General features: G+C 44.0%; 1 protein-coding gene across 1 annotated transcript in view; it reads right to left on the bottom strand.

Moving 5' to 3' along the window:
* Window positions 1–1,233: 1,233 nt before the first annotated feature.
* The window catches only part of LOC132821702 (nucleotidyltransferase MB21D2), a 61,423-nt gene continuing 37,230 nt past the window's right edge, over window positions 1,234–25,426 (bottom strand). The window contains exon 2 of the mRNA XM_060834408.1: window positions 1,234–2,663. Coding sequence (XP_060690391.1) covers window positions 1,393–2,663 — 1,271 coding nt within the window. The 3' untranslated portion in view covers window positions 1,234–1,392. The remainder of the gene's footprint in view (window positions 2,664–25,426) is intronic.

Below are 25,426 nucleotides of genomic sequence, written 5' to 3' on the forward strand. Positions count from 1 at the left end.
CAGAGAGTAGGAAGGTATTGGCCAGGAAGTAATCACTGTTACAGTGTAATTCATCGCTGCAGATCAAAACATAAATATTTCCTGGGTACAATTTAACAGCTCGTCATTTCTCTTACTCGGCTCAGGATGCAGTTGGAGTTGATAAGAATCACATACAGACTCTCTGGGTCTTCCCACAGAAAGAATCCTCAACAGTGAAAAGTAGATGGCAGATTGCAGTGTGTAAAAGCAGCAGATACCCAGAGTAAAGAGTTCACAAGCTGCAGCATGGCCCTATTCAGGAAGGGGTGTCTGCAGAGAACTGGAGTTGACAGGAACCTCCAGTTTCTCTCCTTCCCCACCTCTTTTACTCCAAAACCCTCACCTTTGAAATCCACAGATTTTTCCCCGCAGGACATCTCCTAAACACCAACATCATCAATATCAGCTATTTAATATTGGCTGCCATCACAGTCCTGCTTCCACCCAACCAGTGTATGTGTACATATGCACTCCATAGATACGATGAAGGCGGACAATGATCAGAAACAGAATCTTTTGTAATCTCCTCCTACTCCCATCCTTCGACTGATGCTCAGCCTCACTGAGTTTACTCGGTCATTAAACATAAGGAGCTTTCACACTCCCTGCTTGTCCAGGTTATCAAACACATTCAACATGGAGACCTGACCAACACAGGATCAATTCCCATCTCAAAGTCCACTTGGTTTCACTGAAAGACACTACCGCGCTTAATTAATTTGAAGGAGTTCACGAACCAAGATCTGTGGAGGCCACAAAGGAAGTAACACATTGTCTTAATTCAGTCTTTACAAACATTCTTTTCCGAAGTTCAGCCACCCTTTTGGAAAACCCAAAGAATTTCAGCAATAAACAAGGGCCCTGAAAGGACTCAGGCCGTGGCATTCCAGCTGCAACAGCAGCCCAGCTCTTTCAAGCCTTGTCCCATTCCTGGTCCTTATTGTGCCAAGACATTCCTCAGCCTTTAAACCACAACAGGCCTTGATCCTTGCCAAGGGAAAGGAGCCATCCTCAGTGACCTACTGCAGGGTTTCTGCTACTAGCTTTGGAACGATTGCTTGGTGGAGGGGGTGTGCGAGGAAGACTATTTCCACTTTATTTTAAGAAATGAAACAATTTCAGACAGGAGAATTTTCGAAGACTCCTCACCCTGAAGGATAATCAGTCTGAGGAAATTGGAAACCATTGTTGTTTGAAAGTCGCATTTGAAACCTGTCCAATCTTCACGGACCTAATCTTCAATGTGCTGGCAGTACCAGATACGTTCTGTATTTTATTAGACACACACTCTGCTCTCAAAAGCGCTTTTAAGGGGATTGGTCCTTTCAGCGGGGTCTGAAGCAGCTTTGGGACAGGAGTCCCATTCTCGCCTCAGAAGAATTTGTCATCAATTCTGAAGTGGGGCCTGGTGACGTCGTCTGGGTTGATGAAGACCGAGATGGATTTGCCCGGATTCTCCGTCACCAGCTGCTGCAGCTTCTTGGCCAGTCGGTCGTCCGGCTGCCGGTTGTCCCCAGAACCGGTGTCTGAGGAGGGGGATGGCGTGCCAGAGCCACTGCCCCTCCGGTGGACATCCTGGCTTAGCCGGTTGGCGGCCTTGGCGTGCTCGATGGCGGTGCGCAGGTGCTCGGCAGGGTCGGAGCGCACGGAGGACAGCTTGCGGGCATGCAGCACGGCCGCCTCATCTGAGAGGTGCTCAAACATATTACACTGGGGGATGAAGTAGTTGGGGCAGGAGCGGTTGAGCAGGCAGTGCTGAAGGTCATCAATCAGGCCGAGCAGGAAGTCCGCAGCGTACTCCTCCTGGGCCAGGAAGGTAGCGGGCAGTCGATCACACGCCCAGAGCATCATACTCCGCAAGTGGTATGGGCTGATGGCCTTGGACCTGGACAAGAGCTTCATGATGATGGCCTTGCATGCCTGGTAGGCTTGCATGAGGCTACTGGAGATGCATTTCTTCAGCTGCACCTCACTTCGTGCGAAGGATAAGCGCCACTCGTTCTCCCGTTTCCCGTTGAGAGATGAGGCTGGCACCAGGTAGAAACCACTGATCACCTCCTCCTCGGTGATCTTGCCATCCCAGAAGTGGTTCTCCATCAGCCAGCTCTGTGCCACAGCGGGCCAGCCCTTGAACGAGACCACGGGGATAACATCGTACAGCATGCGGCTCGAGCCCACGGCCAGGACGATGGAGATCACCATGCCGTTCCTCTCCACTTTCTCAACCTTCGGCATCCCGCGCTGAGGCTTCTTCTGGATCTCAGCGAGCACCACGGTGATGGCGTCATGAAACCAGTCTGCCACGCGGGTGGGGGAGAAGAAATAGTTGGTGCCTCCGTTGATGTGGTCCACAATGGTGCAGCAATCTTTCCACTTGTTGATGGTCCCTTCGTCAAAAAGCCGGAGACTCAGCCAAGAGTGGCAGAGCGCAGAGTGGCGCATGTCCAGGGTGACCGGCTGGTTCCGGTCGTGCAGTTTGAGGGCCGGGACCAGAAGAGTGAAGTCCATATCATAGTCTGTCCCCCGGACGTAGACGCTAAGCTCCTCAAGGTCCATGTCCACCACACCCTCACGGACTCCACCAGACAGCAATAGGTACTCATTGGCAACTGGAAGCTTCTGGTCCAACTTCTGCACCATGCCTAGTCAAAAGAAAACAGAAAAATTCAAAAAGATGCACAAAGCGATAACACAAACTTAGATGAACAAACCAAATAAATTATTTTTTTCCAAAACAGAGCCTTCGTCTCTCCTTCCAGGCTGACAGTAATTAAGCAAAGCTGAAAGCCAAGGTGTTGTTGGGAAGGAACAGTGTGTAGGGATAGAGGGAGAAGCAGGGCATTGGCATAAAAGGAGTTGCTCATTCAGACTCAGTGGGCCAACCGGCCTCCGTCTGTGGCCTAACAATATGAAAAATCTGGGATGTTGAGCTCCTAGTTTCTCATCATTCCTTGGTGCTATCCTTCGACCCCACAAAATTCCAAGATATCTGTCCTCCAACAACAACAGAGCCTTGAGCATCTCTGATCTTGATCATCTCACCATTATTAACAATGTATTTGGCCACTTTGACCTCAGATTCTACAGTTCACTCCTCGAACCTGTCCGTTAAAAAGGTTTAACCCTCTAAGATGCTTCTTAAAACTGCCGCCTCTTGTGTGTTCTGATATCATATCATGTGGCACAGTGTCCAATTTTTGTTTGCTCACACACCTATGAACACTGAGACATTTTACTATATTGAAGGCAGCATACAAATGCAGTTCGGTATTGTATCTCTACTGATAATCCAACAATCAGTGGGCCAGGTTGGTAAGCATTATTGCATGGGGTTATTCAGTCATGCTAAGAGCTGGACTATCAGCACTACAACAACTCACATTTACGGAACACCTTTAACTTATTTAAACATCTCAAAGTTCTTCACAGGATACTTAAAAGCAAAATTTGATGTTAAAACTCATGAAGAAATATTACCACTGATGACCAAAGGCTTTGGACAAAGAGGTGCCATGGAGCAACTTAAACAAGAAAAGTGAGGTGGAGAGCTAGAGCTGGAGCTAGACCTAGAACTAGAGCTTATGATACAAGAAACATGGAAGTTCAACTCAACTGGAGTTGTCCAACAGGTTAAAATTAGAAGAGTAAAGAATTGTTGGGCTGGAGGAGATTACAAAATGAGGGGCAAGACCACAGAGGAATTTAAAAACAAGAAGGAGAATTTTAAAGTCAAGGTCTTCCTTCATTGGGAGCCACAGGACTACAGGTAGTAAAGGCAGAGGTCGACCATTCTGCCCATGAGGTCTGATCTGTCATTCAATGAGATCATGGCTGACCTGATAATTTCCAACTCCATTTACCTGCCTTTTCCCCATAAGTCCTCAATTCCTCCACTGATTAACTTGACAATCTCTGCCTTGAATATACTTCACAATCCAGCTCTAAGCTTGCTATGGTAAAGAATTTCACAACTCTCTACGCTCTGAGAGAATAGAGTCCTCATCTTCATCCTAACTGGGTGGCTTCTTACTTTGAGATTACTCTGGTCTTAAACTCCCCCAAAGCGAAACACAATCTCCCAGCATCTACCCTGTCAATCCCACTAAGAACCTTGTATATTCAACATATTTCACTTATCATTCTCCTAAGCTCCAAGGAGTACAGACCTAACCTACTCAACCTCCCTTCATAAGGTTCCCTCTAGACCTGAGGTCAGTCTAGTGAACCTTCTCTGGATTGCCACCAACACCAGCATTCCTTAGTCAAGGAGATTAAAGTTGTTCACAATATTTCAGGTATGGGCTATCTCACGGCTTGTGTAGTTTCAGCAAGATTTGCATATTTTTATATTCCATTCCTTTTGACATAAAGGTCTACATTCCATTTGCCTTTGCAATTACCTGCTGAAGTTGGATGCTAGCTTTTTGTTATTCGTACATAAGGATCCCCGATTCCTCTGTGCTGCAGTCTCTCCATTTAAATGTTATATCCTCTATTTTTTCCTGCCAAGGTGCATGATCTCTCACTTTCCCACATTATATTCTAATGGCCAAGATTTTGCCCATTAAGATGTTTATATCCTTCTATAGACTCACTGTGTCGTCCTCACCACTTGATTTCCCAAATATGTTTTTGCCATCGGCAAACTTGACAATAGTATATTTACTTCTCTCTTCCAAGACATTAATATATATTGTCAACAACTGTGGCCGCAACACTAATCCCCTTATCCCAACTCTGTCTTCTATCAGTTAGCTAAACCTCTGGCAATATTCTATCCCCAACAACATTAAACTGTCAAACTTGCTACTAGAGGAAGTGGTAATCATTGTTTAATATATAAATGTATCCTTAAGAAAGCACTTTTGATGTCAATGCATACTTCAAGATACTTCACGATAGTCACTGAGAGCATGGGGCCCAGGAAATATCTGTGATGAATCATGAAGTCACACAGCATGCCGACCATGTTTCCAAACTGAAGTAGTCCCCACCAACCTGTGCTTAGTCCACATCCCTCCAAACCTTTCCTAGTGAGGAACTTATCCAAATGTTTATAATAAAGATTGTACCTGCATCTCTCACTTTCTTTGGCAGTTCACTCCACACGCAAACCACCAGTGTAAAAACAGTTATCCCTCATGTCCTTTTTAAATCTTTAAAGAGGGATCTCCCAACATTCCTCAGGCACATAAAAGGTTAGAAAACAAGAAGTTGAATTTCCAATGACTGGCGTACAACAGAAACTATACATTGAGTTGTGGAGAGAAAGGAGGATTCCTGGTATATCCTCCACTGACAGAAAGAGAAACACAGAAGTGTTAGAAACATCTGAAAAAAAGAGAGGAAACTACTGTACAACATCAAAAGACAAAGATTTAATATATCAGTAGCATCATTCAAGAAAAGAGTAAACAGAGACAGTTATTAGAGAGAAATATTAACAGAAAATATAGCTGAAGAGAAGCGAGATGAAAATAGCTGGCAAATATATTGGACCTGAAGTAGTTGCCCCGTGTGAAACACAGCATAGATGGGAGGAAGGCCCATAGCAGCCAACCTTCTGACAAGGTGATAACACCAATGAATGAGCATTTAAGTATGCTTATGAAACCAAGTTAGATACACAGGATACACAGTGTGATTGTGCTCTCATCTCAAAATGGATATAGCCAGATGGTGTTTAATGCAAGGAATTGGGAGAATAGTCACTTTGGATATAAAGAAATAGATGAGATTTTTTTTTAAATGATGAGCATTAACAGGTTGGGGCAAAGCCCACATGGGTTTATGAAAGATAAATCACGCTTAACAAATCTACTGTTGTTATTTTTAAGGATGTACCTAGTTGAATGGATAAGGGAGAACCAGTGGATGCAATGTATTTGATTTCCAGGCTTTTGATAAAAGTCTGTCAAAGGAAATGAGAGGGAAAATTTAGACTACAAGGACGTAGATTGTTATATGTTGGCATGGATTGAGAATTGGTTGACAAACAGGAAACAGAGGGTGGGAGTAAATGGGTCTTTCTAAGTGGCAAGCAATGATTAGTGGGGTACCACAAGAATCACTGCTTGGGCCCCAACTATTCACGAGATATTTATAAATAACCTGGGCGAGGGAACCAAATGCCACATTTCCAAATTTGCTGATGACACAACACTAGGTGGAATTATAAATTATGAGAAGGACACAAGAAGACTCCAAGGTGATTTAGACAAGTTGAGTGAATCGGCAAAGATATTGAAGATGCAGTGGCATATGGCTAAATGTGAAATTGTACACTTTGTTGTGAAAGAAAAGCATTACTTAAATATTGGGAAATGTGGACATTCAGAAGGATTTAGGTATCCTTGAATTGGGTATTCCAGTCAATGAAAGCAAACAGGCAGATGCAGCAAGCAATTAAGGTAAATGGTGTATTGGCCTTCTTTGTAAGATGATGTGAGTTCAGAAGTTGGAATGTCTTCATGTTGTTATTCAGGACCTTGTGAGATCACACCTAAAAAATTGAAGTTTTGGTCTCTCAACATAAGAGAGAATAACTGCCATAAAGGAAGTGCAATGGAAGTTTGCTAGGCAGATACTAGGGATGGCAGGACTATACTATTAGAGAGATTGTTTCTATTGGGCCAGAATTCACGAGAGTGCAGAAGGATGAGGAGGGGATCCGACTGAAATGCATAAAATTCTAACAGAACTGGACAGACTAGATGCCGAAAGGATATTTTCCATGGTTGGGAAATTGAGAACGAGGGAGTACAATTTCAGGATATGGGTAGACTGTTTCAGACTGAGATTTGGAAAGATATCTTCACTAAATTCCATGTGGAATTCTCTATCATAGAAGGCTGAGAAGGCCAAGCCACAGAATATATTCAAGAAAAAGACGGTTAACGTTTTAAGATTTTAAAGACATTTGAGGAGTAAGGGGAGAAAGCTGGGAAATTGCATTGAAATAGAAGATCAGTCATGACCATACTGATTGGCATAGCAGCCTCAAAGTGCTGAATGGCTTATTCTTGTGCCTAATTTCTATGAGAATTCGCAACAGTGAAATTTACATAAACATTTAGGGGGTTATGTACAGAAGAATTAATGATTTTTATGTTATTTTGTTAAAGAAAAATGGAAAGTTTCTTTCATTCTAAAAAGATCTGGAATATAATGGTTTGGAATGTTAGATAAAGATGGCAAAAGTAAGAACTGCAGATGCTGGAGATCAGAGTCTAGATTAGAGTAGTGCTGGAAAAGCACAGCAGGTCAGGCAGCATCCGAGAAGCCTACTCAAATCTAGACTCTGTTAGATAAAGATGTCTAATGATGTGCAATTTAGGTGGATTGGCCATGTTAAATTGTTCCTTATGTCCAGGGATGTGCAGGCTAAGATGTTTAGCCATGGGAAATGCAAGGTCAGAGAGAATCAGATAGAGCAGAGGAATCTGGTTGTGATTCTCTCTGGAGGGGCGGTGTGGATTTGAGGGTCTGAATGGCCTGCCTCCACACTGTAGGGATTCTACGATAGATCTTTGATGTAGCTTAGGTTAGACCTGATCATGAGTAATTGCTTTAACTCTGGGTCCCACTTCACAAGAAGGATAGATTCACTTTGGTGAATCTATGTTGCAATTTTCCCAAACTAATACTGAGTTTAAAATGACCTCAACAATGAGGACTGGCTGCACAGACTAGACTCCTATTTCTTCAAGTATAGAAAATCGAGGGATAATCTAATGGAGACATTGAAGATGATCAAAGGAGTCAGTAGGATAACTAGAGACAAACTACTTCCTTGGGTAGAGATGAAGGTATCATAGGATAGGTATCGACTCTAGAGCTTTCCCATCCAAGGGCAACATGAGATCATTCACATTCACGCAAAGATCGAGAAGATCCAGAACATTCTTCATCCAGAAAACAGCTCTGAAGACCAGGGTCAAATGAAGATACAATCACAGATTTTACAGACTTGTGTTTTGTGATAGCACTACCATTGAAATGGATAAACACAGCGAAGTTACAGGCTCATCATAATCTAACTGAACTGTGTAACAACCTGAAGGGGTGTCTCCTCTCATTTTTAATTACAAATTCATTTTTTTTAAAAAAGGGACTAAGTTGACATTAGTAATTGGAATTGATACATAGAATATTTTTAATGAATATATATGTTCTTTGACTCATTTACATAAATGTAAATATTGATTGTAATTAGTTATGAAATTCATAATTATTGAATGTAATGGGTGATTAATTAGGTCAGAATACATTTCCGGAGAGGTTTATTCACTGTATTTGAGGTTATATAATCCTCCTTTTTATTGGAAAATTGCTGATTTTAGTTTGGCTGCATTGGGGCTCCCTTCAGACACGAGGTTGACACATAAAATCGAAGCTGAGCTGAAATTTGGAAATAAATGAGAGAGCAGGAGAACAAGAGTATGACAGGAAGTGAGAGCCTGCACAAATAGAGTCACAGAGATGTACAGCACGGAAACAGACCTTTCAGTCCAACTCGTCCATGCCAACCAGCTATCCCAACCCAATCTAGTCCCATTTGCCAGCACTTGGCCCATCTCTCTCTAAACCCTTCCTATTCATGTACCCATCCAGATGTCTTTAAAATGTTTTAATTGTACCAGCCTCCACTACTTCCTCTGGCAGCTCATTCTATACACACGCCACCCTCTGTGTGAAGAAGTTGTCCCTAAGGTCCTTCATATCTTTGCCCTCTCACCCTAAACCTATGCCCTCTAGTTCTGGACTCCCCCACCCCAGGGAAAAGACCTTGTCTATTTACCCTACCCATGCCCTCATATAAACCTCTGTGAGGTAACCCCTCAGCCTCTGACGCTTCAGGGAAAACAGCCCTAGCCTATTCAGCCTCTCTCTGTAGCTCAAACCCTGCAACCCTGGCAACGTTTTCATAAACCTTTTCTGAACCCTTTTAAGTTTCACAACATTCATCCGACAGGAGCAAGGGAGTTCTCTTTTACTTTCACAGGATGCACCCTGTCAATGGCAAAGCCAGCATTTACCCTCCATCCCTAATTGTCCTCAAGAAAATGGTAGTGAGTCATCTTAACGGATGAGATGGAGAAAGTGAGAGAGTAAGGCGTAAGGCCTAATGGTATTATCACTGGACTGCTAATCCAGAGACCCAGGGAATGTTCTGGGGACCTGGGTTTGACCCCCACCACAGCAGATGGCAGGATTTGAATTCAATAAAAACCTGGAATTAAGCGTGTAATGATGATGATGGTAGGGAAAGCCTACCTGGTTCATTAATGTCCTTTAGGGAAGGAAACGGTCATTCTTACCAAGTTTGGGCTACATGTGATACCAGACCCACAGCAGTGTGGTTGGCTCTTAACTGCCCTCTGGAATGGACAATAAGTGCTGGTCTGTCCAGCGATACCCTCACCCCACAATTAATTTTTTAAGTGATGAAGCAACAATGAGCACTGAATCCACCCCACAACTGAGTCTGACAATAAAAGGTTCCACAGAGAATGTACAAGCAGGAGTAAAAGACCAAACAGAGCTTGTGGATGAGAGGGCAAGATAAACAGATACAAGAAGGTGCAAAACAGACAGACAAGGAGGAGAGCAAGAGACAGCAAAAAACCGAGATAGCAACAGGGCCCATATAAATCCAATTAATTCTGTGGGTCACTGCAGATTGTTGCAGAGTTCACCTGGCAAATTCAATGAACATTTCAGTGAGCATGAACACTGACAAGAGTCACTAGAGATAACTGAGCAAGTTACACTTTGTTATACCCACCTGACTGCCTCAGAGATCAGATATCACAAATTACATTTGCACAAATGACACAGCTCCTTTTCCCCTCAGGGAGATAAGTCTCAACTGGTTTTGAGATGCTACTGAATGAACTTTGTCCCCAAATAGGAAACCATTATGGCCCACCTACCTCCACCTAACTACAGTGTGCCCTTCAGCCCATCTAGCCACCTGTTCACAATGTCACATAAAGGCAAAGTCCTAAAGGTGCTGGAAATGTGAAATAAAAACAGAAAATCTGAAATTGGGTTAAGGAGCAAATGTAGAGATGGGAGTGGAATGGGCTTTGCAAGGCAATAACCTTTCGTTCAAACAATTACAGGTCTGAAGCAGTTAGCAGCGATTTATGGGGAATGGAGAGTAGTCAGCCAACAGATGTCCACCAAGGCTGCCCTGCAGCTTCAGCAGAGACATTATTGCAGAGTGGGTTTTCTTCCCTACAGTGGCCGTAAGTCCCATTCTCTGGAGAATCCCATTGATTAACAGTCCCAGCATACCAGAGCTTGGTAATAGACATCTCCAGAAGTATAGGAGGGTCCCTTGAAGAGACTCAATGTAACTCTTTCTAGTTAAGTCAGGGGTTGGCAGTAAGGGGGCTACTTGGGTGGGAGTGGAAAGGAGAGAGGCAGCAGAGAGTGTATTTTAAAATATGTACAGGTATGAAGGAAAGTATGGGCACCAACTTCTGAAGGGGTGCCCCTGCTGGGCAAAAAGCACCCTCCAAAGATAGCTCCCTCTTCTTTCTCCACTCCACTCCTCGCCATTTCAAAAGCTTAAAAGGAAAACAAGCTGACCTCTTCCACCTGACTGCCCAAAGAGCCGTATCATCGTATGGGCAGGACATTATTGGAGGGGGGGGGGGGGTGCAATGAAGCCTGAAACATTTATTTAAATGTAACTATTTATTTCAGCACCCTGAATACTGTATAGGTCAGCTCAGAGCTGGGTGGAATGACGGTGGACTGGACATCCCCTTATTTTAAATGGTCCTCCTCCCCAGTAAATACGCTCCAAAGGGGCATTTAACAATCGATCCATTAATTCAGTTTCTCTGACGTGGCCTGTGACTTTCTAGAGTTTTCTATGTTTAAGCTTCTAATGCTCTTATTGTACTAGATTAGATTTAGATTTAGATTAGATTCTCTACAGTGTGGAAACAGGCCCTTCAGACCAACCAGTCCACACCGACCCTCCAAAGTGTAACCCACCCAAACCCACGTCCTTCTGACTAATGCACCTAACACTATGGTCAATTTAGCATGGCCAATTCATCTGACCTGCACATCTTTGGATTGTGAAAGGAAACTGGAGCACCCAGAGGAAGCCCACACAGATGCACGGAGAATGTGCAAACTCCACACAGACAGTTGCCCGAGGCTGAAATCGAATCCCGGTCCCTGGTGCTGTGAGGCAGCAGTGCTAATCAGTGAGCCACCGTGCTGCACTGTTAGACATTGTACTGGCTCGTAAGCAAAATAAATTCAAAGCCTTTCCTCAGCTTTTTTTTTCCCCCGAGAGAAAGAGATATGGGAAATCTTTGCCAAGTTGGTAAGCTCTGTGAGACAAATACACACATGGTGGGATAGAATTCAAGAGTAGGCAAAACATTCAGTTAGGAAGAATTGTTGCAGCTTGTGGATATTAGGAAGGGAATACATGAAGGTAAAAGGGGTTCCACATCATAATCAGGTATTTTGAACAAGTGTTAACCCAGACTCAAAACACCAACTCTGTTCCTCTCTCCACAGATGCTGCAGACCTATTGAGTTCCTCCAACACTTTCTGATTTTATCTCAGATCGTCAGCATCCACAATATTTTAGTTTTACTCCTCGGAGAACATTTTTAAAAATTATTAATCATTCATGGGATTGCCCATCCCTAATTGCTTTGAATTCTACTCTATGATTCTAGGGCAGTTGAGAGTCAACCAAATTGCTATGGATCTGAAGGCCAGGTCAAGTGAGGATGACAGATTTCTTTCCCTAAAAAGGTCATTAGTGAACCTGGCAGGTGTTTACAACAATTGTTGGTGCTGGTGTGGCCTAGCATTTTATACCAGATCTATATTTGACTCAAACTTCACCATCTGTCATGGTGGGACTTGAAGCCATACCCTCAGGAAAAAAGACTGGCTTTCTGATTTATAATCCTGTGACATTGACAGGTGGCCTCCACATCCCCAAATGGTTTTAAAATTCACATCTCCTGGTTAATTTGGGAGAGAAAAGGTTCACCTGCCAGTTACCCAGCTTGGAAAGCTAATAAAGCCATATTTGGGAATGTACAACAAATTACAGAGGAACGTCGATTATCCGAACGAGATGGGAGGGCACAATTTCGTTTGGATAATTGATTATTTGGTTAATTGATTCAGCGCCTTTTCTCTGGGGCTCGGAGTTTTCTGTTAAGTCTGTGCCCCATTCAGGAGACTAGGCAGCAGCATACCGCAGGCGTGCCCCTGCCCGCCCCCAATCTCGCCCAGCCCCAATCCTGTCCACCCGCACAACCCCATCCAACACTGCACCCCCTCACATCCCCTCACCCACCAAACAAGCCCCCCTCTGCCCCCACCCACCCAGGGGCAACCGGATTGGACACCAACAGTGAGACTGTTGCTGCCTTTGTGGGGTAAGTCTCCTGACCCACACCTTTTTACTGCAACTTTTTGACAAGTCCCACCTTTGCCCTGTACAGGACAATGTTGGAGAGATTATTTGGGGAAGGGGGTTTTAGGGTTCACCCCTATGTAGAATTCCACTGAAAGTGTGGGGGAGAGAGGGAGGGTGGGAGGTCAGTCATTTGGAGACAGTGCCTGGGCTCCCATTGATATCCAGGACTGTTCTCAGCAGCATTTCAGTGAGCCGAGTTCGTTTTTAATCATTGTACCTGTAAACAAAAGATGCAATCAGGGTTGAAACAGCTCTTTGGCGTAATGTTTCGATTGGGACCTTGAGGTCTCCTTCGGATAATCTTAAATTCGGATAATTGATATTCAGATAATCAAGATTCCTCTGTACTTTTCAGTAGCTTTTTTCAGCAGCAGAGCAAAGAGAAGGAAAATGAATTTGTAGGCAAGAACTGGATGACCGTCTCGCATTCTGTCTGCTTGTTTCTCCCAACATCCTAAAAAGACAGCACCCCTCCAGTGAAAAAGTTGGGAATAAACCTTTATCGTAACCACAAAAATATCTACAAACATCACCACTACTGGAGTTACAGGTCAACAAGTGTAATCTCAGGTTTGAAAAATTATCTTATTAATTGCTCTCTCCATTTTAAATAATATTATTTGTGTTCAATGTGACTTTTTATTAGTTTTATCTCAGTTTGTAGGTAATAAATTGCTCTTTCTTTCACTCAAGAAAACCTTTTTAATTGGCTCCTTCATTATGATCCAGGTAACTAATCTTTAATTGAAGTCTAATAACTGCATACTAAAAAGAAAGATTATTTGTTGTGACTTCAATGGGTTAAAAAGGGATAGAGCAGAATCTCATCACAATTCGGTTTATCATCTTATCTGAAGAATGGACCCCTGGTACTGCAGCATTCCTTCAGTACTGCACTCAGAGTTTGGGTTTTGTGCTTAAGGCTTTCCACCTGGACTTGAATACACAATCTTTAAATTATACAATTGTCCTAAAAGATAAGTCCAGTCCTTTGGCACTACAGTACTCTGCACAGCTAAAAAAACCTCACCTCCAGACTTGGTGCATAATAGTGTCCCCGCCAACACAAGCAAAATTACGTTCATGTACTTTTGTCCTTCCACCGTTACAAGCAATTCCCTGAAGTCAGCATTTCTAACATTACCAGGAAATAAATCATCCAATAGTCACCTAGGTGACTCTGTCCTACATAGCATGTCATGTCACTTGACGTCAGTGCACACATTTCACCTCGCACATCCCACCCCCAATGAGTGATCCTGTAACTGCAGGCACAGGGGTCCAGAACTGACACAGCAGGAAAGAAAAATCCTTGCACCAAAACGGTCTAAAATCTTGCTATTCACTAACACTAAACCAAAGATGGTATTGTCTTGTGCACAGATTTTTTTTAGATTAGACTTAGGCCCTTCGGCCCAACAAGTCCACACCGACCCGCCGAAGCGAAACCCACCCATACCCCTACATTTACCCCTTACCTAACACTACGGGCAATTTAGCATGGCCAATTCACCTGACCCGCACATCTTTGGACTGTGGGAGGAAACCGGAGCACCCGGAGGAAACCCACACAGACACGGGGAGAACGTGCAAACTCCACACAGTCAGTCGCCTGAGTCGGGAATTGAACCCGGGTCTCAGGCGCTGTGAGGCAGCAGTGCTAACCACTGTGCCACCGTGCCGCCCACAGGTTCAGATAAGGGATGTCACTTAATGATAAAGGGACTAGAGAAACCGAGATTATTCTCTTCATAACGGAGGAGTCCAAGGAGAGATTGAATGGAACAAAAACCGAAGTTGCTGGTAAAGCTCAGCAGGTCTGGCAGCATCCATGAAGAGAAATTAGAGTTAACATTTCAGGTTCGGTGACCCTTCCTCAGAACTGATGGTAGCTAGGAAAATGTTGGTTTATATGCAGAAACTAGGTAGGGGAGAGGGGGTGAGGAATAAATGATAGGTGGGGTTAGAGCCCAGAGAGAGAAGGACAGTTGGACAAAGGAGTGGATAACGATCTGACTAGGAGTGTGAAAAGCTGTTAATGGAGACCGTCAGTGGCTAACAATGGCGAATGTGTAATGGCAGACTGTGTGATAACAAGGCTTGGTGTGTGGGGTAGGGGGCTCAGACATAAGAGAGTTCAAGCCATAAAATTATTGAACTCGATATTGAGTGCGGAGGGCTGCAGGATTTCCAAGCAGGAAATGAGGTGTTGTTGTTCCAGCTTGCACTGAGCTTTGTTGGAGCACTGCAGCCAGCCTGAGACAGAGATGTTAGCCAGAGAACATGGTGGGGTGTTAAAGTGGCAGGCAACTGGAAACTCAGGGTCTTGTTTGTGAGCAGGACATAGATATTCTGTGAAGCAGTCACCCACTCTATGCTTGGTAAGTTTTATTAAATAATAATAATGATGCAACTTTACCTTAAGTGATTTATGCTGTAAATGAAGTTTAAGAGTGATTTGCATACCCCCGCATTACATTTCGATTGCAGTACTTAGCGTGTGTTTTTACATTGATTATGTGGACCTCTCGAATATCCAGAATATTTGATCAATCAGCATATCCCTCATCCCATAAGTGTGTTAATTAAAATGTTGTTGTACTTGATGTTAACTCAAATAATGCTTTTAAAGGGAAGGTAGATCAACAAAAATATGGAGAAATATTTAGAAGGATCAGCTAATGGGGTGAGAGATACAGTCAGAGGCAACTTCTGTGAAACATTAACCTATTGGGCAGAATGGCCTGATTCTGCATTGAGAGTTCGGCATCATTAGTTGTAAATAGCTTGTAGATCATTTTAATACTATGTTAAAAATCGGGCTTGTTTCTTCAGGAGAGGAGCGAAACAAGAACACGGGTAAGAATAGACTCAAAGATGGAATGGCAATCCTTGAATTATTCATTTTATTTTCACTTCATCAAGGCAGAGGCAGCACTCCAGCTAATGGAGATACTTGGCAGTTCCTGGCTGATGCTGAAAGCAGAAAAGAGAGAAACCTATTGGGGCGAAGGCCAAGTGAGTTTGTTCGGTGGAACAGTTCCAGAGATATTTACATATTTAGCTAATATACGTATTGATCATCAACCCAGTGAGACATTTGGAATTGGGCTAATTTTTTTTTAAAAGATCCATTCACAGAATGTGGGTACCTGGATTTATTGTTTACCCAAAGACCCTTGAATAGGTGGTGGTGAAACGTCCTATTGAATCACTGCTGGCATAGGGGTGGAGGTACACTCACTACTCCTGCCTGCAAGAAAGTCATCCTGAATCTCAAGGGACACCCCAACAAGTAGAAAGTCTATCCCTAACAGCACTGGGGGCAGAGCCCCAACAACATTTCCACAAACACATGTAAAATTACTCATTACCTTTATTGGTGCAGAATCTGCAAACACACAGTGTTTAACCACAAACACTGAGAATTTTTCAAAGTTCTTTAGATGTGTGTTTTCCATCTATGGATGGAAGATAACTAAAGAAACAAAATCAGTCTCCAACAGCAGAAAAGGTAAATGAGAAAAAGGATCTCGTGGACACCACTTTTTTTGAAATGACTCCAAGTACTCGACAGCCAACAAAATACTCCAGAACTGTCAGAAATGCTGCAGCCACATTGCACACAGGAAAATCCCACCAGTGATCCCATGAACAGGACTTACATTTTCTTTTAAATCCAAAATTGGCTTAGTGACTGGAGTCCAGGGTGCAGTGGCCGACCACAGGGACTAGTGCTGGTTACTGTATTGTTTGCGATATACATAAGTGATATAGATGAGGATGTAGGGTGGGGGTGGGATGAACAAGTTTGAGGATAACAAAGATTGACTGGTCAGTTGACAGTGGCGGGACAGTCTTGGGCTACAGGAGGATACAAGCGGATTGGTCAGATGAACAGGTTATTGGCAGAAGAAATTTAACCCTGATAAATGTGAGGCCTGACACTTTGGAAGGATGAACACCACAAGGGAATGCTCAAAGAATAGCAGGATACCAGGAAGTTCAGAGGAACACAGGAATCTGGGAATGCTTGTCCACAGATCCCTGAAGGTGGCAGGAGAGGTTAATAAGGTGGTTGAGACGGCATACGGGATTCTTGCCTACATCAGTCATGGCTGAGATTATAAGAGCAGGAAGGTCATTTTGGAGCCATACAGAACTTTGGTTTGGCCACAGCTGGAGAGTTGTGTGCGGTTCTGGTCACCACATTATCAGGAGATGATTGTACTGGAGAGAATTGGAAAGGGGATTTACCAGGATGTTGCATTTCAACGATGGAGAGAGGCTGGGGCAGGTGTTTCCCTTGGAGTGGAGAAGGCTGGCTGAGATGCATAGAATTATGAGGAAATAGGGCAGCACGGTGGCTCAGTGGTTAGCACTGCTGCCTCACAGCACCAGGGACCCAGGTTCGATTCCAGCCTCAGGTGACTGTCTGTGTGGAGTTTGCACATTCTCCCTGTGTCTGCGTGGGTTTCCTCCAGGTGCTCCGGTTTCCTCCCACAGTCCAAAGCTGTGCAGGTCAGGTGAATTGGCCACTCTAAATTACCCATCATGTTCATGGATGTGTAAGTTAGGTACATTAGTCTGGAGCAAATGCATAAGAATGGGTTTGGGTGGATACTCTTCGAACGGTTGGCATTGACATGTTGGGCTGAAGGGGCTGTTTCCACACTGCAGGGATTGTAGACAGGGTGAATAGAAGGCAGCTGTTCCACTTAGTGGATTTGAGCTTGAGAGAGAGGCTGAACAGGCTGTAACTGTGTTTTCCCTGGAGTGTTGGAGGCTGAGGCATGTCCTTATAGTGGCTTATAAAATCATGAGGGGCTTGGATAAGGTAAATAGGCAGGTCTTTTCCCTGGAGTGGGGGAGTCCAGGACTAGAGTGCACAGGTTTAGGATGAGAGGGGAAATATTCAAAAGGGACCTAAGGGGCAACATCTTCCACGGACAGGGTGGTGTGTGTATGGAACAAGCTGACAGAGGAAGTGGTGGAGGCTGGTACAATTACAACATTTAAAAGGCATCTGGATGAGTATAGAAGTAGGAAGAGTTCAGAGGAATACGTGCTGGCAAATGGGGCTAGATTAGGTTGGGATAGCTGGTCAGCATGGACGAGTTGAACCGAAGGGTCTACTTCCAAGCTGTACATCTCTTTGACTCTAGTCGAAGGTTCAATAACAAGGAGGCATAATTTTAAAGTGAAAGGTAAGGCGTTTAGAGGGATCTTCAATGCATTGCCTGGGAGGGGTAGTTGGAGCAGGAAATCTCAGAACCTTTAAAAAGGTCGATGAGCCACTTGAAGTGTCATAACATTCAAGACTATGGGCTTATTGTGGGAAAGTGGGACCAGTACATTTTGGCAGGCCAGACTGGATGGACCAAAGGACTTCTTCTGTACAGTATGAGTCTATGATGTGGATTAAAAGATGGAAATGTTAGCCAGGGCATTCCTGCACTTGTTTGCACAGCAGCAGTGACATCATTACATTCACCGGAGAGGGAAGGCAGAACATTAGCAAGACCTCTTACCTAAAAGGTGCCAGTGAAAGACTGTTTGCACCAGTACAGGGAATGTCAGTCTGATTAAGTGCTAAAAAAAATAAAAACAAACTGCTGGAGAAACCAGCAGATCTGGCAGCAGCTGTGGAGAGAGAAACTGTGGCAATGTTTCAAATCCAAAGACACTTCATCAGAATGGAGAGGGGCTGAGACATTATGGTTATGCTGTTGGCAGGGTGTGGTGGTGGTGGTGGGGAAACAAGTGAAGCAGGTTATGATGGTAACCAGAGCAAAAGACAAAACAAGTGCTAGCGGTGGTGATTGAGATGCAGAGGAGGAAGCTCGAACCAAAAAACTGGAGATAGTGGAAGTATCATAAAGCCTCAAAAGAATCGTGAATGTAATTGGGGAGACACTGAACTTAGGAGAAGAAAATACAATCCAAATAAGATAAAATATATTTTGTGAAGCAGGAACAGAATGGAAGTGATGAGTGTGGCAGGGGATTCCTGTTTTTGGAGTTCAGGAAGCTGCTCTAATTGGGCTGTGTATAGTTGGCAGATGATGAGATGGGAAGTTGGGACTGTTAGCAAACCGGACAATAAGGCCATTGCTGTTGTCATTTGGCATGCTGAGCTTGACCTTGCAGAGACTGAGCATCAACTCTCAAACACTTCCTCCCATCCCCCTCTGGATCATGACTAAACAACAGGCGGTTATTTCCAGGACTGTCACTGACCTCACTTCTACAGCTCATCTCTCCATGAAGAGACAGGAGCCTCTATGTAATGTCACAGGACTCAGAACTCAGAGCTCCAGGCTAAGGGTCTGGCACACATGGATTCAAATCAGTCAGTTACCAGATCTGGCCTACACATGCTTCCAGACTCACAGCTATATGGTTGGCTCTTAAGTGCTCTCTGAAATGGCCTCACAAGCCATTCCATACAAGCAGACAACAAATGCTACCCTTGATAGGAATGTCCACATCCCATGAAGGTCAGTTTTAAAAATTAATGTTACAGATGATGAATTGAAAGAGATTAATCGTTCCTATTCATCAATAACTGCATTGTCATTGGATCTTGTGATGACAGTAGACAAACCTTGGTCTAACTTAGCCTAGCAATTCTCATGTTACATCTTATGACGTGGTTTGTCCATTATCTATCAATAGTGTGAATGGAGAAAGCAAGTCAAACTTGCAATTTGAGTTTTGGACATGGTGACAACATCAATGGGTAACAAAAGGGATGGGGGGACTAAAAGGACAACGCAGAAACACTAAAGTTAAAATCATCCAAAAGACCAGGTATCAGGAAAATACCAGAGAGAAACAAAAACTTTCCATTCATGACAGGGGTCAAGGAAGGTCAAGGCAACTCAAAAGGGTGAGACAATCCAATGAATGGTGTTAGAGGGGCTTAGATTATTTGCAAAACAAAAAAAGAGAAAAGCAATGCTTGGGGCTTTTGGGAGAGGGCTGTGGAAAGGACGACAAGAGATGGAGCTAAAGCTGAAGGCTAACAAAAAGACTCAGACATTTAGATTTAATTCCCAGTTTCGCAGCAGGCCGGCAGCTGGGCTGGGGTGACAACGTTGATTTAAACCAGTAGGAGACATGAATTCAGAAGAAAGGTTTTTGACTGATTTAGAGTCATAGAGATGTACAGCATGGAAACAGACCCTTCGGTCCAACTCGTCCATGCCAACAAGATATCCCAACCCAATCTAGTCCCACCTGCCAGCACCTGGCCCACATCCCTCCAAACCCTTCCTATTCATATACCCATCCAAATGCCTCTTAAATGTTGCATTTGTACCAGCCTCCACCACTTCCTCTGCCAGTTCATTCCATACACGGACCACCCTCTGTGTGAAAACGTTGTCCCTTAGGTCTCTTTCATATCTTTCCCCTCTCACCCTAAACCTATGCCCTCTAGTTCTGGACTCCCTGACCCCAGAGAAAAGACTTTGTCTATTTACCTATCCATGCCCCTCATAATTTTGTAAACCTTTATAACGTCACCCCTCAGCCTCCAACCCTGCTGGGAAAACAGCCCCAGCCTGTTCAGCCTCTCCATATAGCCCAAATCCTCCAACCCTGGCAACATCCTTGTAAATCTTTTCTGAACCATTTCAAGTTCTCCAACAACTTGCCCACCACTGAGGTCAGGCTCACCGGTCTATAGTTCCCTGGCTTGTCTTTACCACCCTTCTTAAACAGTGGCACCACATTTGCCAACCTCGAGTCTTCCAGCACCTCACCTGTGACTATCGATGATGCAAATATCTCAGCAAGAGGCCCAGCAATCACTTCTCCAGCTTCCCACAGAGTTCTCAGGTACACCTGATCAGTTTCTGGGGATTTATCCACCTTTAACCATTTCAAGACATCCAGCACTTCCTCCTCTGTAATCTGGACATTTTGCAAGATGTTACTATCTATTTCCCTACATTCCATATCTTCAACATCCTTTTCCACAGTAAATACTGATGCAAAATATTCATTTATCTCCCCATTTTCTGTGGTTCCATTCAAAGGCTTCCTTGCTGATCTTTGAGAGGCCCTATTCTTTCCCTAGTTACCCTTTTGTCCTTAATATATTTGTAAAAACCCTTTGGATTCTCCTTAATTCTATTTGCCAAAGCTATCTCATGACCCCTTTTTTCCCTCCTGATTTCCCTCTTAAGCATACTCCTACTTCCTTTATACTCTTCTAAGGATTCACTCGATCTATCCTTTCTATACCTGACATATGCTTCCTTCTTTTCCTTAAACAAACCTTCAATTTCTTTATTCATCCAGCATTCCCTATACCTACCAGCCTTTCCTTTCACCCTGACAGGAATATACTTTCTCTGGATTCTTGTTATCTCATTTCTGAAGGCTTCCCATTTTCCAGCCGTCCCTTTGCCTGTGAACATCTGCTTCCAATCAGCTTTCAAAAGTTCTTGCCTAATAGTGTCAAAATTGGCCTTTCTCCAATTTAAAACTTCAACTTTTAGATCTGGGCTATCCTTTTCCATCATTATTTTAAAATGAATAGAATTATAGTCGCTGGCCCCAAAGTGCTCCCCCACTGACACCTTAGTCACCTGTCCTGCCTTATTTCCCAAGAGTAGGTCTAGTTTTGCAACTTCTCTGGTAGGTACATCCACATACTGAATCAGAAAATTGTCTTGTACACACTTAAGAAATTCCCCTCCATCTAAGCCCTTAACACTATGGCAGTCCCAGTCTATGTTTGGAAAGTTAAAACCGCCTACCATAACTACCCTATTACTCTTACAGATAGTTGAAATCTCCTTACAAGTTTGTTTCTCAATTTCCCTCTGACTATTGGGGGGTCTATAATCCAATCCCAATAAGGTGATCATCCCTTTCTTATTTCTCAGTTCCACCCAAATAACTTCCGGATGTATTTCCGGAAATATCCTCCCTCAGCACAGCTCTAATGCTATCCCTTATCAAAAATGCCACTCCCCCTCCTCTCATACCTCCCTTTCTATCCTTCCTGTAGCATTTGTATCGTGGAACATTAAGCTGCCAGTCCTGCCCATCCCTGAGCCATGTTTCTGCAATTGCTATGATATCCCAGTCCCATGTTCCTAACCAGGCCCTGAATTCATCTGCCTTCCCTGTTAGGCCCATTGCATTGAAATAAATGCAGTTTAATTTATTAGTCGTATCTTGTCCCTGTCTGCCCTGCCTGTTTCACTCACTTCTGTTCTCAACTGTACCAGTCTCAGATTGATCTCTTTCCTCACTATCTTCCAGGGTCCCACCCACCACACCCCCCCCCCCCCACCCCCCACCCCCCTCCCAGCTTACCAGTTCAAATCCTCCCAAGCAGTTCTGGCAAATTTCTCTGCCTGTATATTAGTCCCCTTCCAATTTAGGTGCAATCCGTCCTTCTTATACAGGTCACTTCTAACCCAAAAGAGATTCCAATGATCCAAAAATGTGAATCCTTTTCCCATACACCAGCCCCTCAGCCATGCATTCATCTGCTCTGTCCTCATATTCATGCCCTCACTAGCTCGTAGCACCAGGAGTAATCCAGATATTACTACCCTTGAGGACCTCCTTTTTAAATTTCTGCCTAACTCTCTGTAATCTCCCTGCAGAATCTCAACCTTTTCCCTTCCTATATCATTGATTCCAATGTGGACAATGATCTTTTGCTGGCCCCTCTCCCTCGTGAGAACATTCTGCACCCTCTCCGAGACATCCTTGATCCTGGCACCGGGGAAACAACACACCATTCTGCTTTTTCTCTGCTGGCCACAGAAACGTCCATCTGTACCTCGGACTACAGAATCCCCTAACACAATTGATCTCTTGGAAGCCGACGTACCCCTCGTTGCATTAGAGCCAGTCTCAATACCAGAAGCTTGGCTGTTCGTGCTACGTTCCCGTGAGAATCCATTACCCCCAACATTTTCCAAAACAGCATACCTGTTGAACTGTGTATATCCACAAAAGACCCCTGCCCTAGGTGCCTACCTCTCTTGCTTTTCCTGGAGTTAACCCATCTATGTATTCTGTAATGGACTGAGCTCCCTCTACTGCACTCAGCAAAAGGAATCACTTCACTGAATACCAATGATATCAAATAGGCAAAACACATTTCTCAAAATAATATGTAGCCAGGGTATCCTTTGGAAATGTTTATTCAAAGTCTTCTGTTCAGTGTATTGTACAAGGTGATGGTTATGAATGGGGGTTACTGCTCATGTTACATCAGCTTTGTCCATTTACTGATGCATCGATCTGTGGGTGGAGACAGGGAGCTCCACACTAGCTTTCAGGAGGAGCTGATGTATCTGTACTAACTCCGAAAAGCTCCTAGTAATTGTGCCTGATCAAATCATGTAATGAAAAGAAAGTGCTAAAGAAATTCAGAAGGTCTGGTAGCATCTGTGGAGAGAGAAGAAGTTAATGTTGTGAGTCCAATGTAGCTCTTCATCAGAAATACAATTTACTTATTGTTACCATGTAATAACTTTCTTATCCAAAGGCAGTACCTCTTCCATAGAGAGCATGTGGCGGTGGTATCCTCTATCGTTAATCACTAGAAAGGGCCTAGCATAAAGCAAAGATGAAGGACGATTGGTGACAGCGAACTACCTCAAATAATACTTACTCAACCCCAAATGTTGATAATGACTCCAAATACCACAGGATACCAGCAGTGGTCGCCAGGAAAATACCACACGGTGAAATGCACTTTCATCACTTTGGCAGAATATAATACCTTACCCATACCCTGCTCTATTTCATGGCTGTGGACTATTGAATTACACTGGAAAGCAGCAGGTGGGGACACTCCAACCTTCTTGCCTTTGCCCCAGTGAAGTCTGTGATGAGAGCTGGTCCATACATCTGTCAATTGAGGCCTTTATGTTACTCAGGCTCTCAGTTCTGATCATTGGGAAGGGCGTGGCCCACTGGACAGCTCATCCTCCTCCCTTTCTGCTGATTTAAATCAGCCTCCTTCCCCCCCCCCACCCTCTTCCCATCATATCACTTACATGTGCCCTGGGTCCCTCAGAACTCCTGAGCCTGGGGTTGGCACAGTGTCAGCAACAGCTATCTCCTCCCCAGCGGCGCTGCCAGTATGAACAGCTCTCAAGATTGACTGGGTTGATCCTTCCTCTGTCAGCTCCATGGTTTGAGGAAGACCTGCTGCTGTCTAGTTAAGTGTCCAATTTTGTACTTAATTTGGAGGCCTTCCCAAAAGTAGGCAAGGCAATGATTTCACTGGCTAGCTATGCAAGCAAAATCCCTGATGCCTCCATTAAGTATCACTCCCTGTGTCAAGAGCTTTGGGTGGAGGTCCTCCTCATTATCCTCTAGTGTCCAACAGACACAGTGAGACCATCAGAAATATTGCTGTTTGGGCAGAAAATTAATCATTACATTGGGCTTTTTTGCCTAAACTCTCCACATTGCACTTAGAAGATCATAATATGAAGTACAGACAACATGGCTTTAAGAAAAAAGATGTTTGGCAATTTTTTTAAAAATATGTGGAGGATATTATTTCCATTGCAGCTTTAGTTGTCGTTTGGACCACTGTCCAAACAGGAAGAATTTGCTGGGCTATGGTGAAAGGGGGAGCATTAGGTGAGTTGCTCTTGCAGGTAGCTGGCATAGTTAAAAGAGACCAAATGGCCTCCTTCTGTGCCCCTAACCATTCTTGGATGAACGGGAGGAAACCAGATGAACTCGTGCATTTGGATTTCAACACACGGAAGATATCATGTCACACAAATTTAGGATTGTTAGGACTGGATATTAAATTCATAAAGATTGAGGATTGGTTAATAGGCAGCAAACAGAGTCAGAATAACAGAGACTTCCACAGGAGCAAGTTTTTTTCCAGCTGCCCAAGTTTTTATTTCAGAAACAACCTGCTCAGATATGTTCTGACTGCTCTGGAACAGACGGGACTTGAACCTGGGCCTTCTGGCTCAGAAACAGGTACACTACCGCCACACCACAATATCTCTAAATATAGAAGAACTTTAGATATTTTCTGATCAATCTGTTCAGTGCGATGTTCTTAAATACTTTTGGAACAGGTGGGACTTGAAACCAAGCCTTCCAATCCAGAGGTAAGGATGTTACCAATGCACCAAAACAGCCCTAACTGGGGCATATTTTCTAATCAACCTGTCCAGAGATGTTATTACCCTCTTCTGGAGCAGAAGGAAGCTAAAAGCAGCATGATGGCTCAGTGGTTAGCACTGCTACCTCACAGCAGCAGGGACCCGGGTTCGATTCCAGCCTCGGGAGACTGTCAATGTGGAGTTTACACATTCTCCCAGTGTCTGCGTGGATTTCCTCCAGTTGCTGTGTTTTCCTCTCACAATCTACAGCTATGCAGGTTAGGTGGATTGGCCACGCTAAAATTGCCCACAGTGTTAGGTGCATGAGTCAGAGGTGATTATAGGGGAGGGGAATGGGGCTGGGTGGGTTACTCTTCAGAGGGTCGGTGTGGACTTGTTGGGCTGAGGGCCTGTTTCCACACTATCGGGAATCGAATCTAATCTAAAACAAAGCTGGGTCACCCAGCCCATAAGGAGAGTACTTTTTGCCATAAGAGCCCTATCCATCGGATCAACACAAAGATCTGTCATTGAAATCAGCTATTTACATCAAATACTTGGGGAGGGAGCTGACAGTGGCTTATTGTAATGTCCATACCTCTGGCCCAGAACCCAAACAGAACATCAGTGAGACTATTATACAGTAAGTGCTGCTTGATAGCAATATTGATGACACCTTGCATCCTTTTATTGATAATCAACAGAAGGCTAACGAAACAGCAATTGGACAATTGGCTTTGCCCAGTGTGTACACGGGACATACCTGGGCAATTTTCCACATGGTCAGGTGGCTGCCAATGTCATAGCTGC

This window comes from Hemiscyllium ocellatum, chromosome 13 (genome assembly GCF_020745735.1).
Source record: "Hemiscyllium ocellatum isolate sHemOce1 chromosome 13, sHemOce1.pat.X.cur, whole genome shotgun sequence".
Classification (NCBI taxonomy): domain Eukaryota; kingdom Metazoa; phylum Chordata; class Chondrichthyes; order Orectolobiformes; family Hemiscylliidae; genus Hemiscyllium; species Hemiscyllium ocellatum.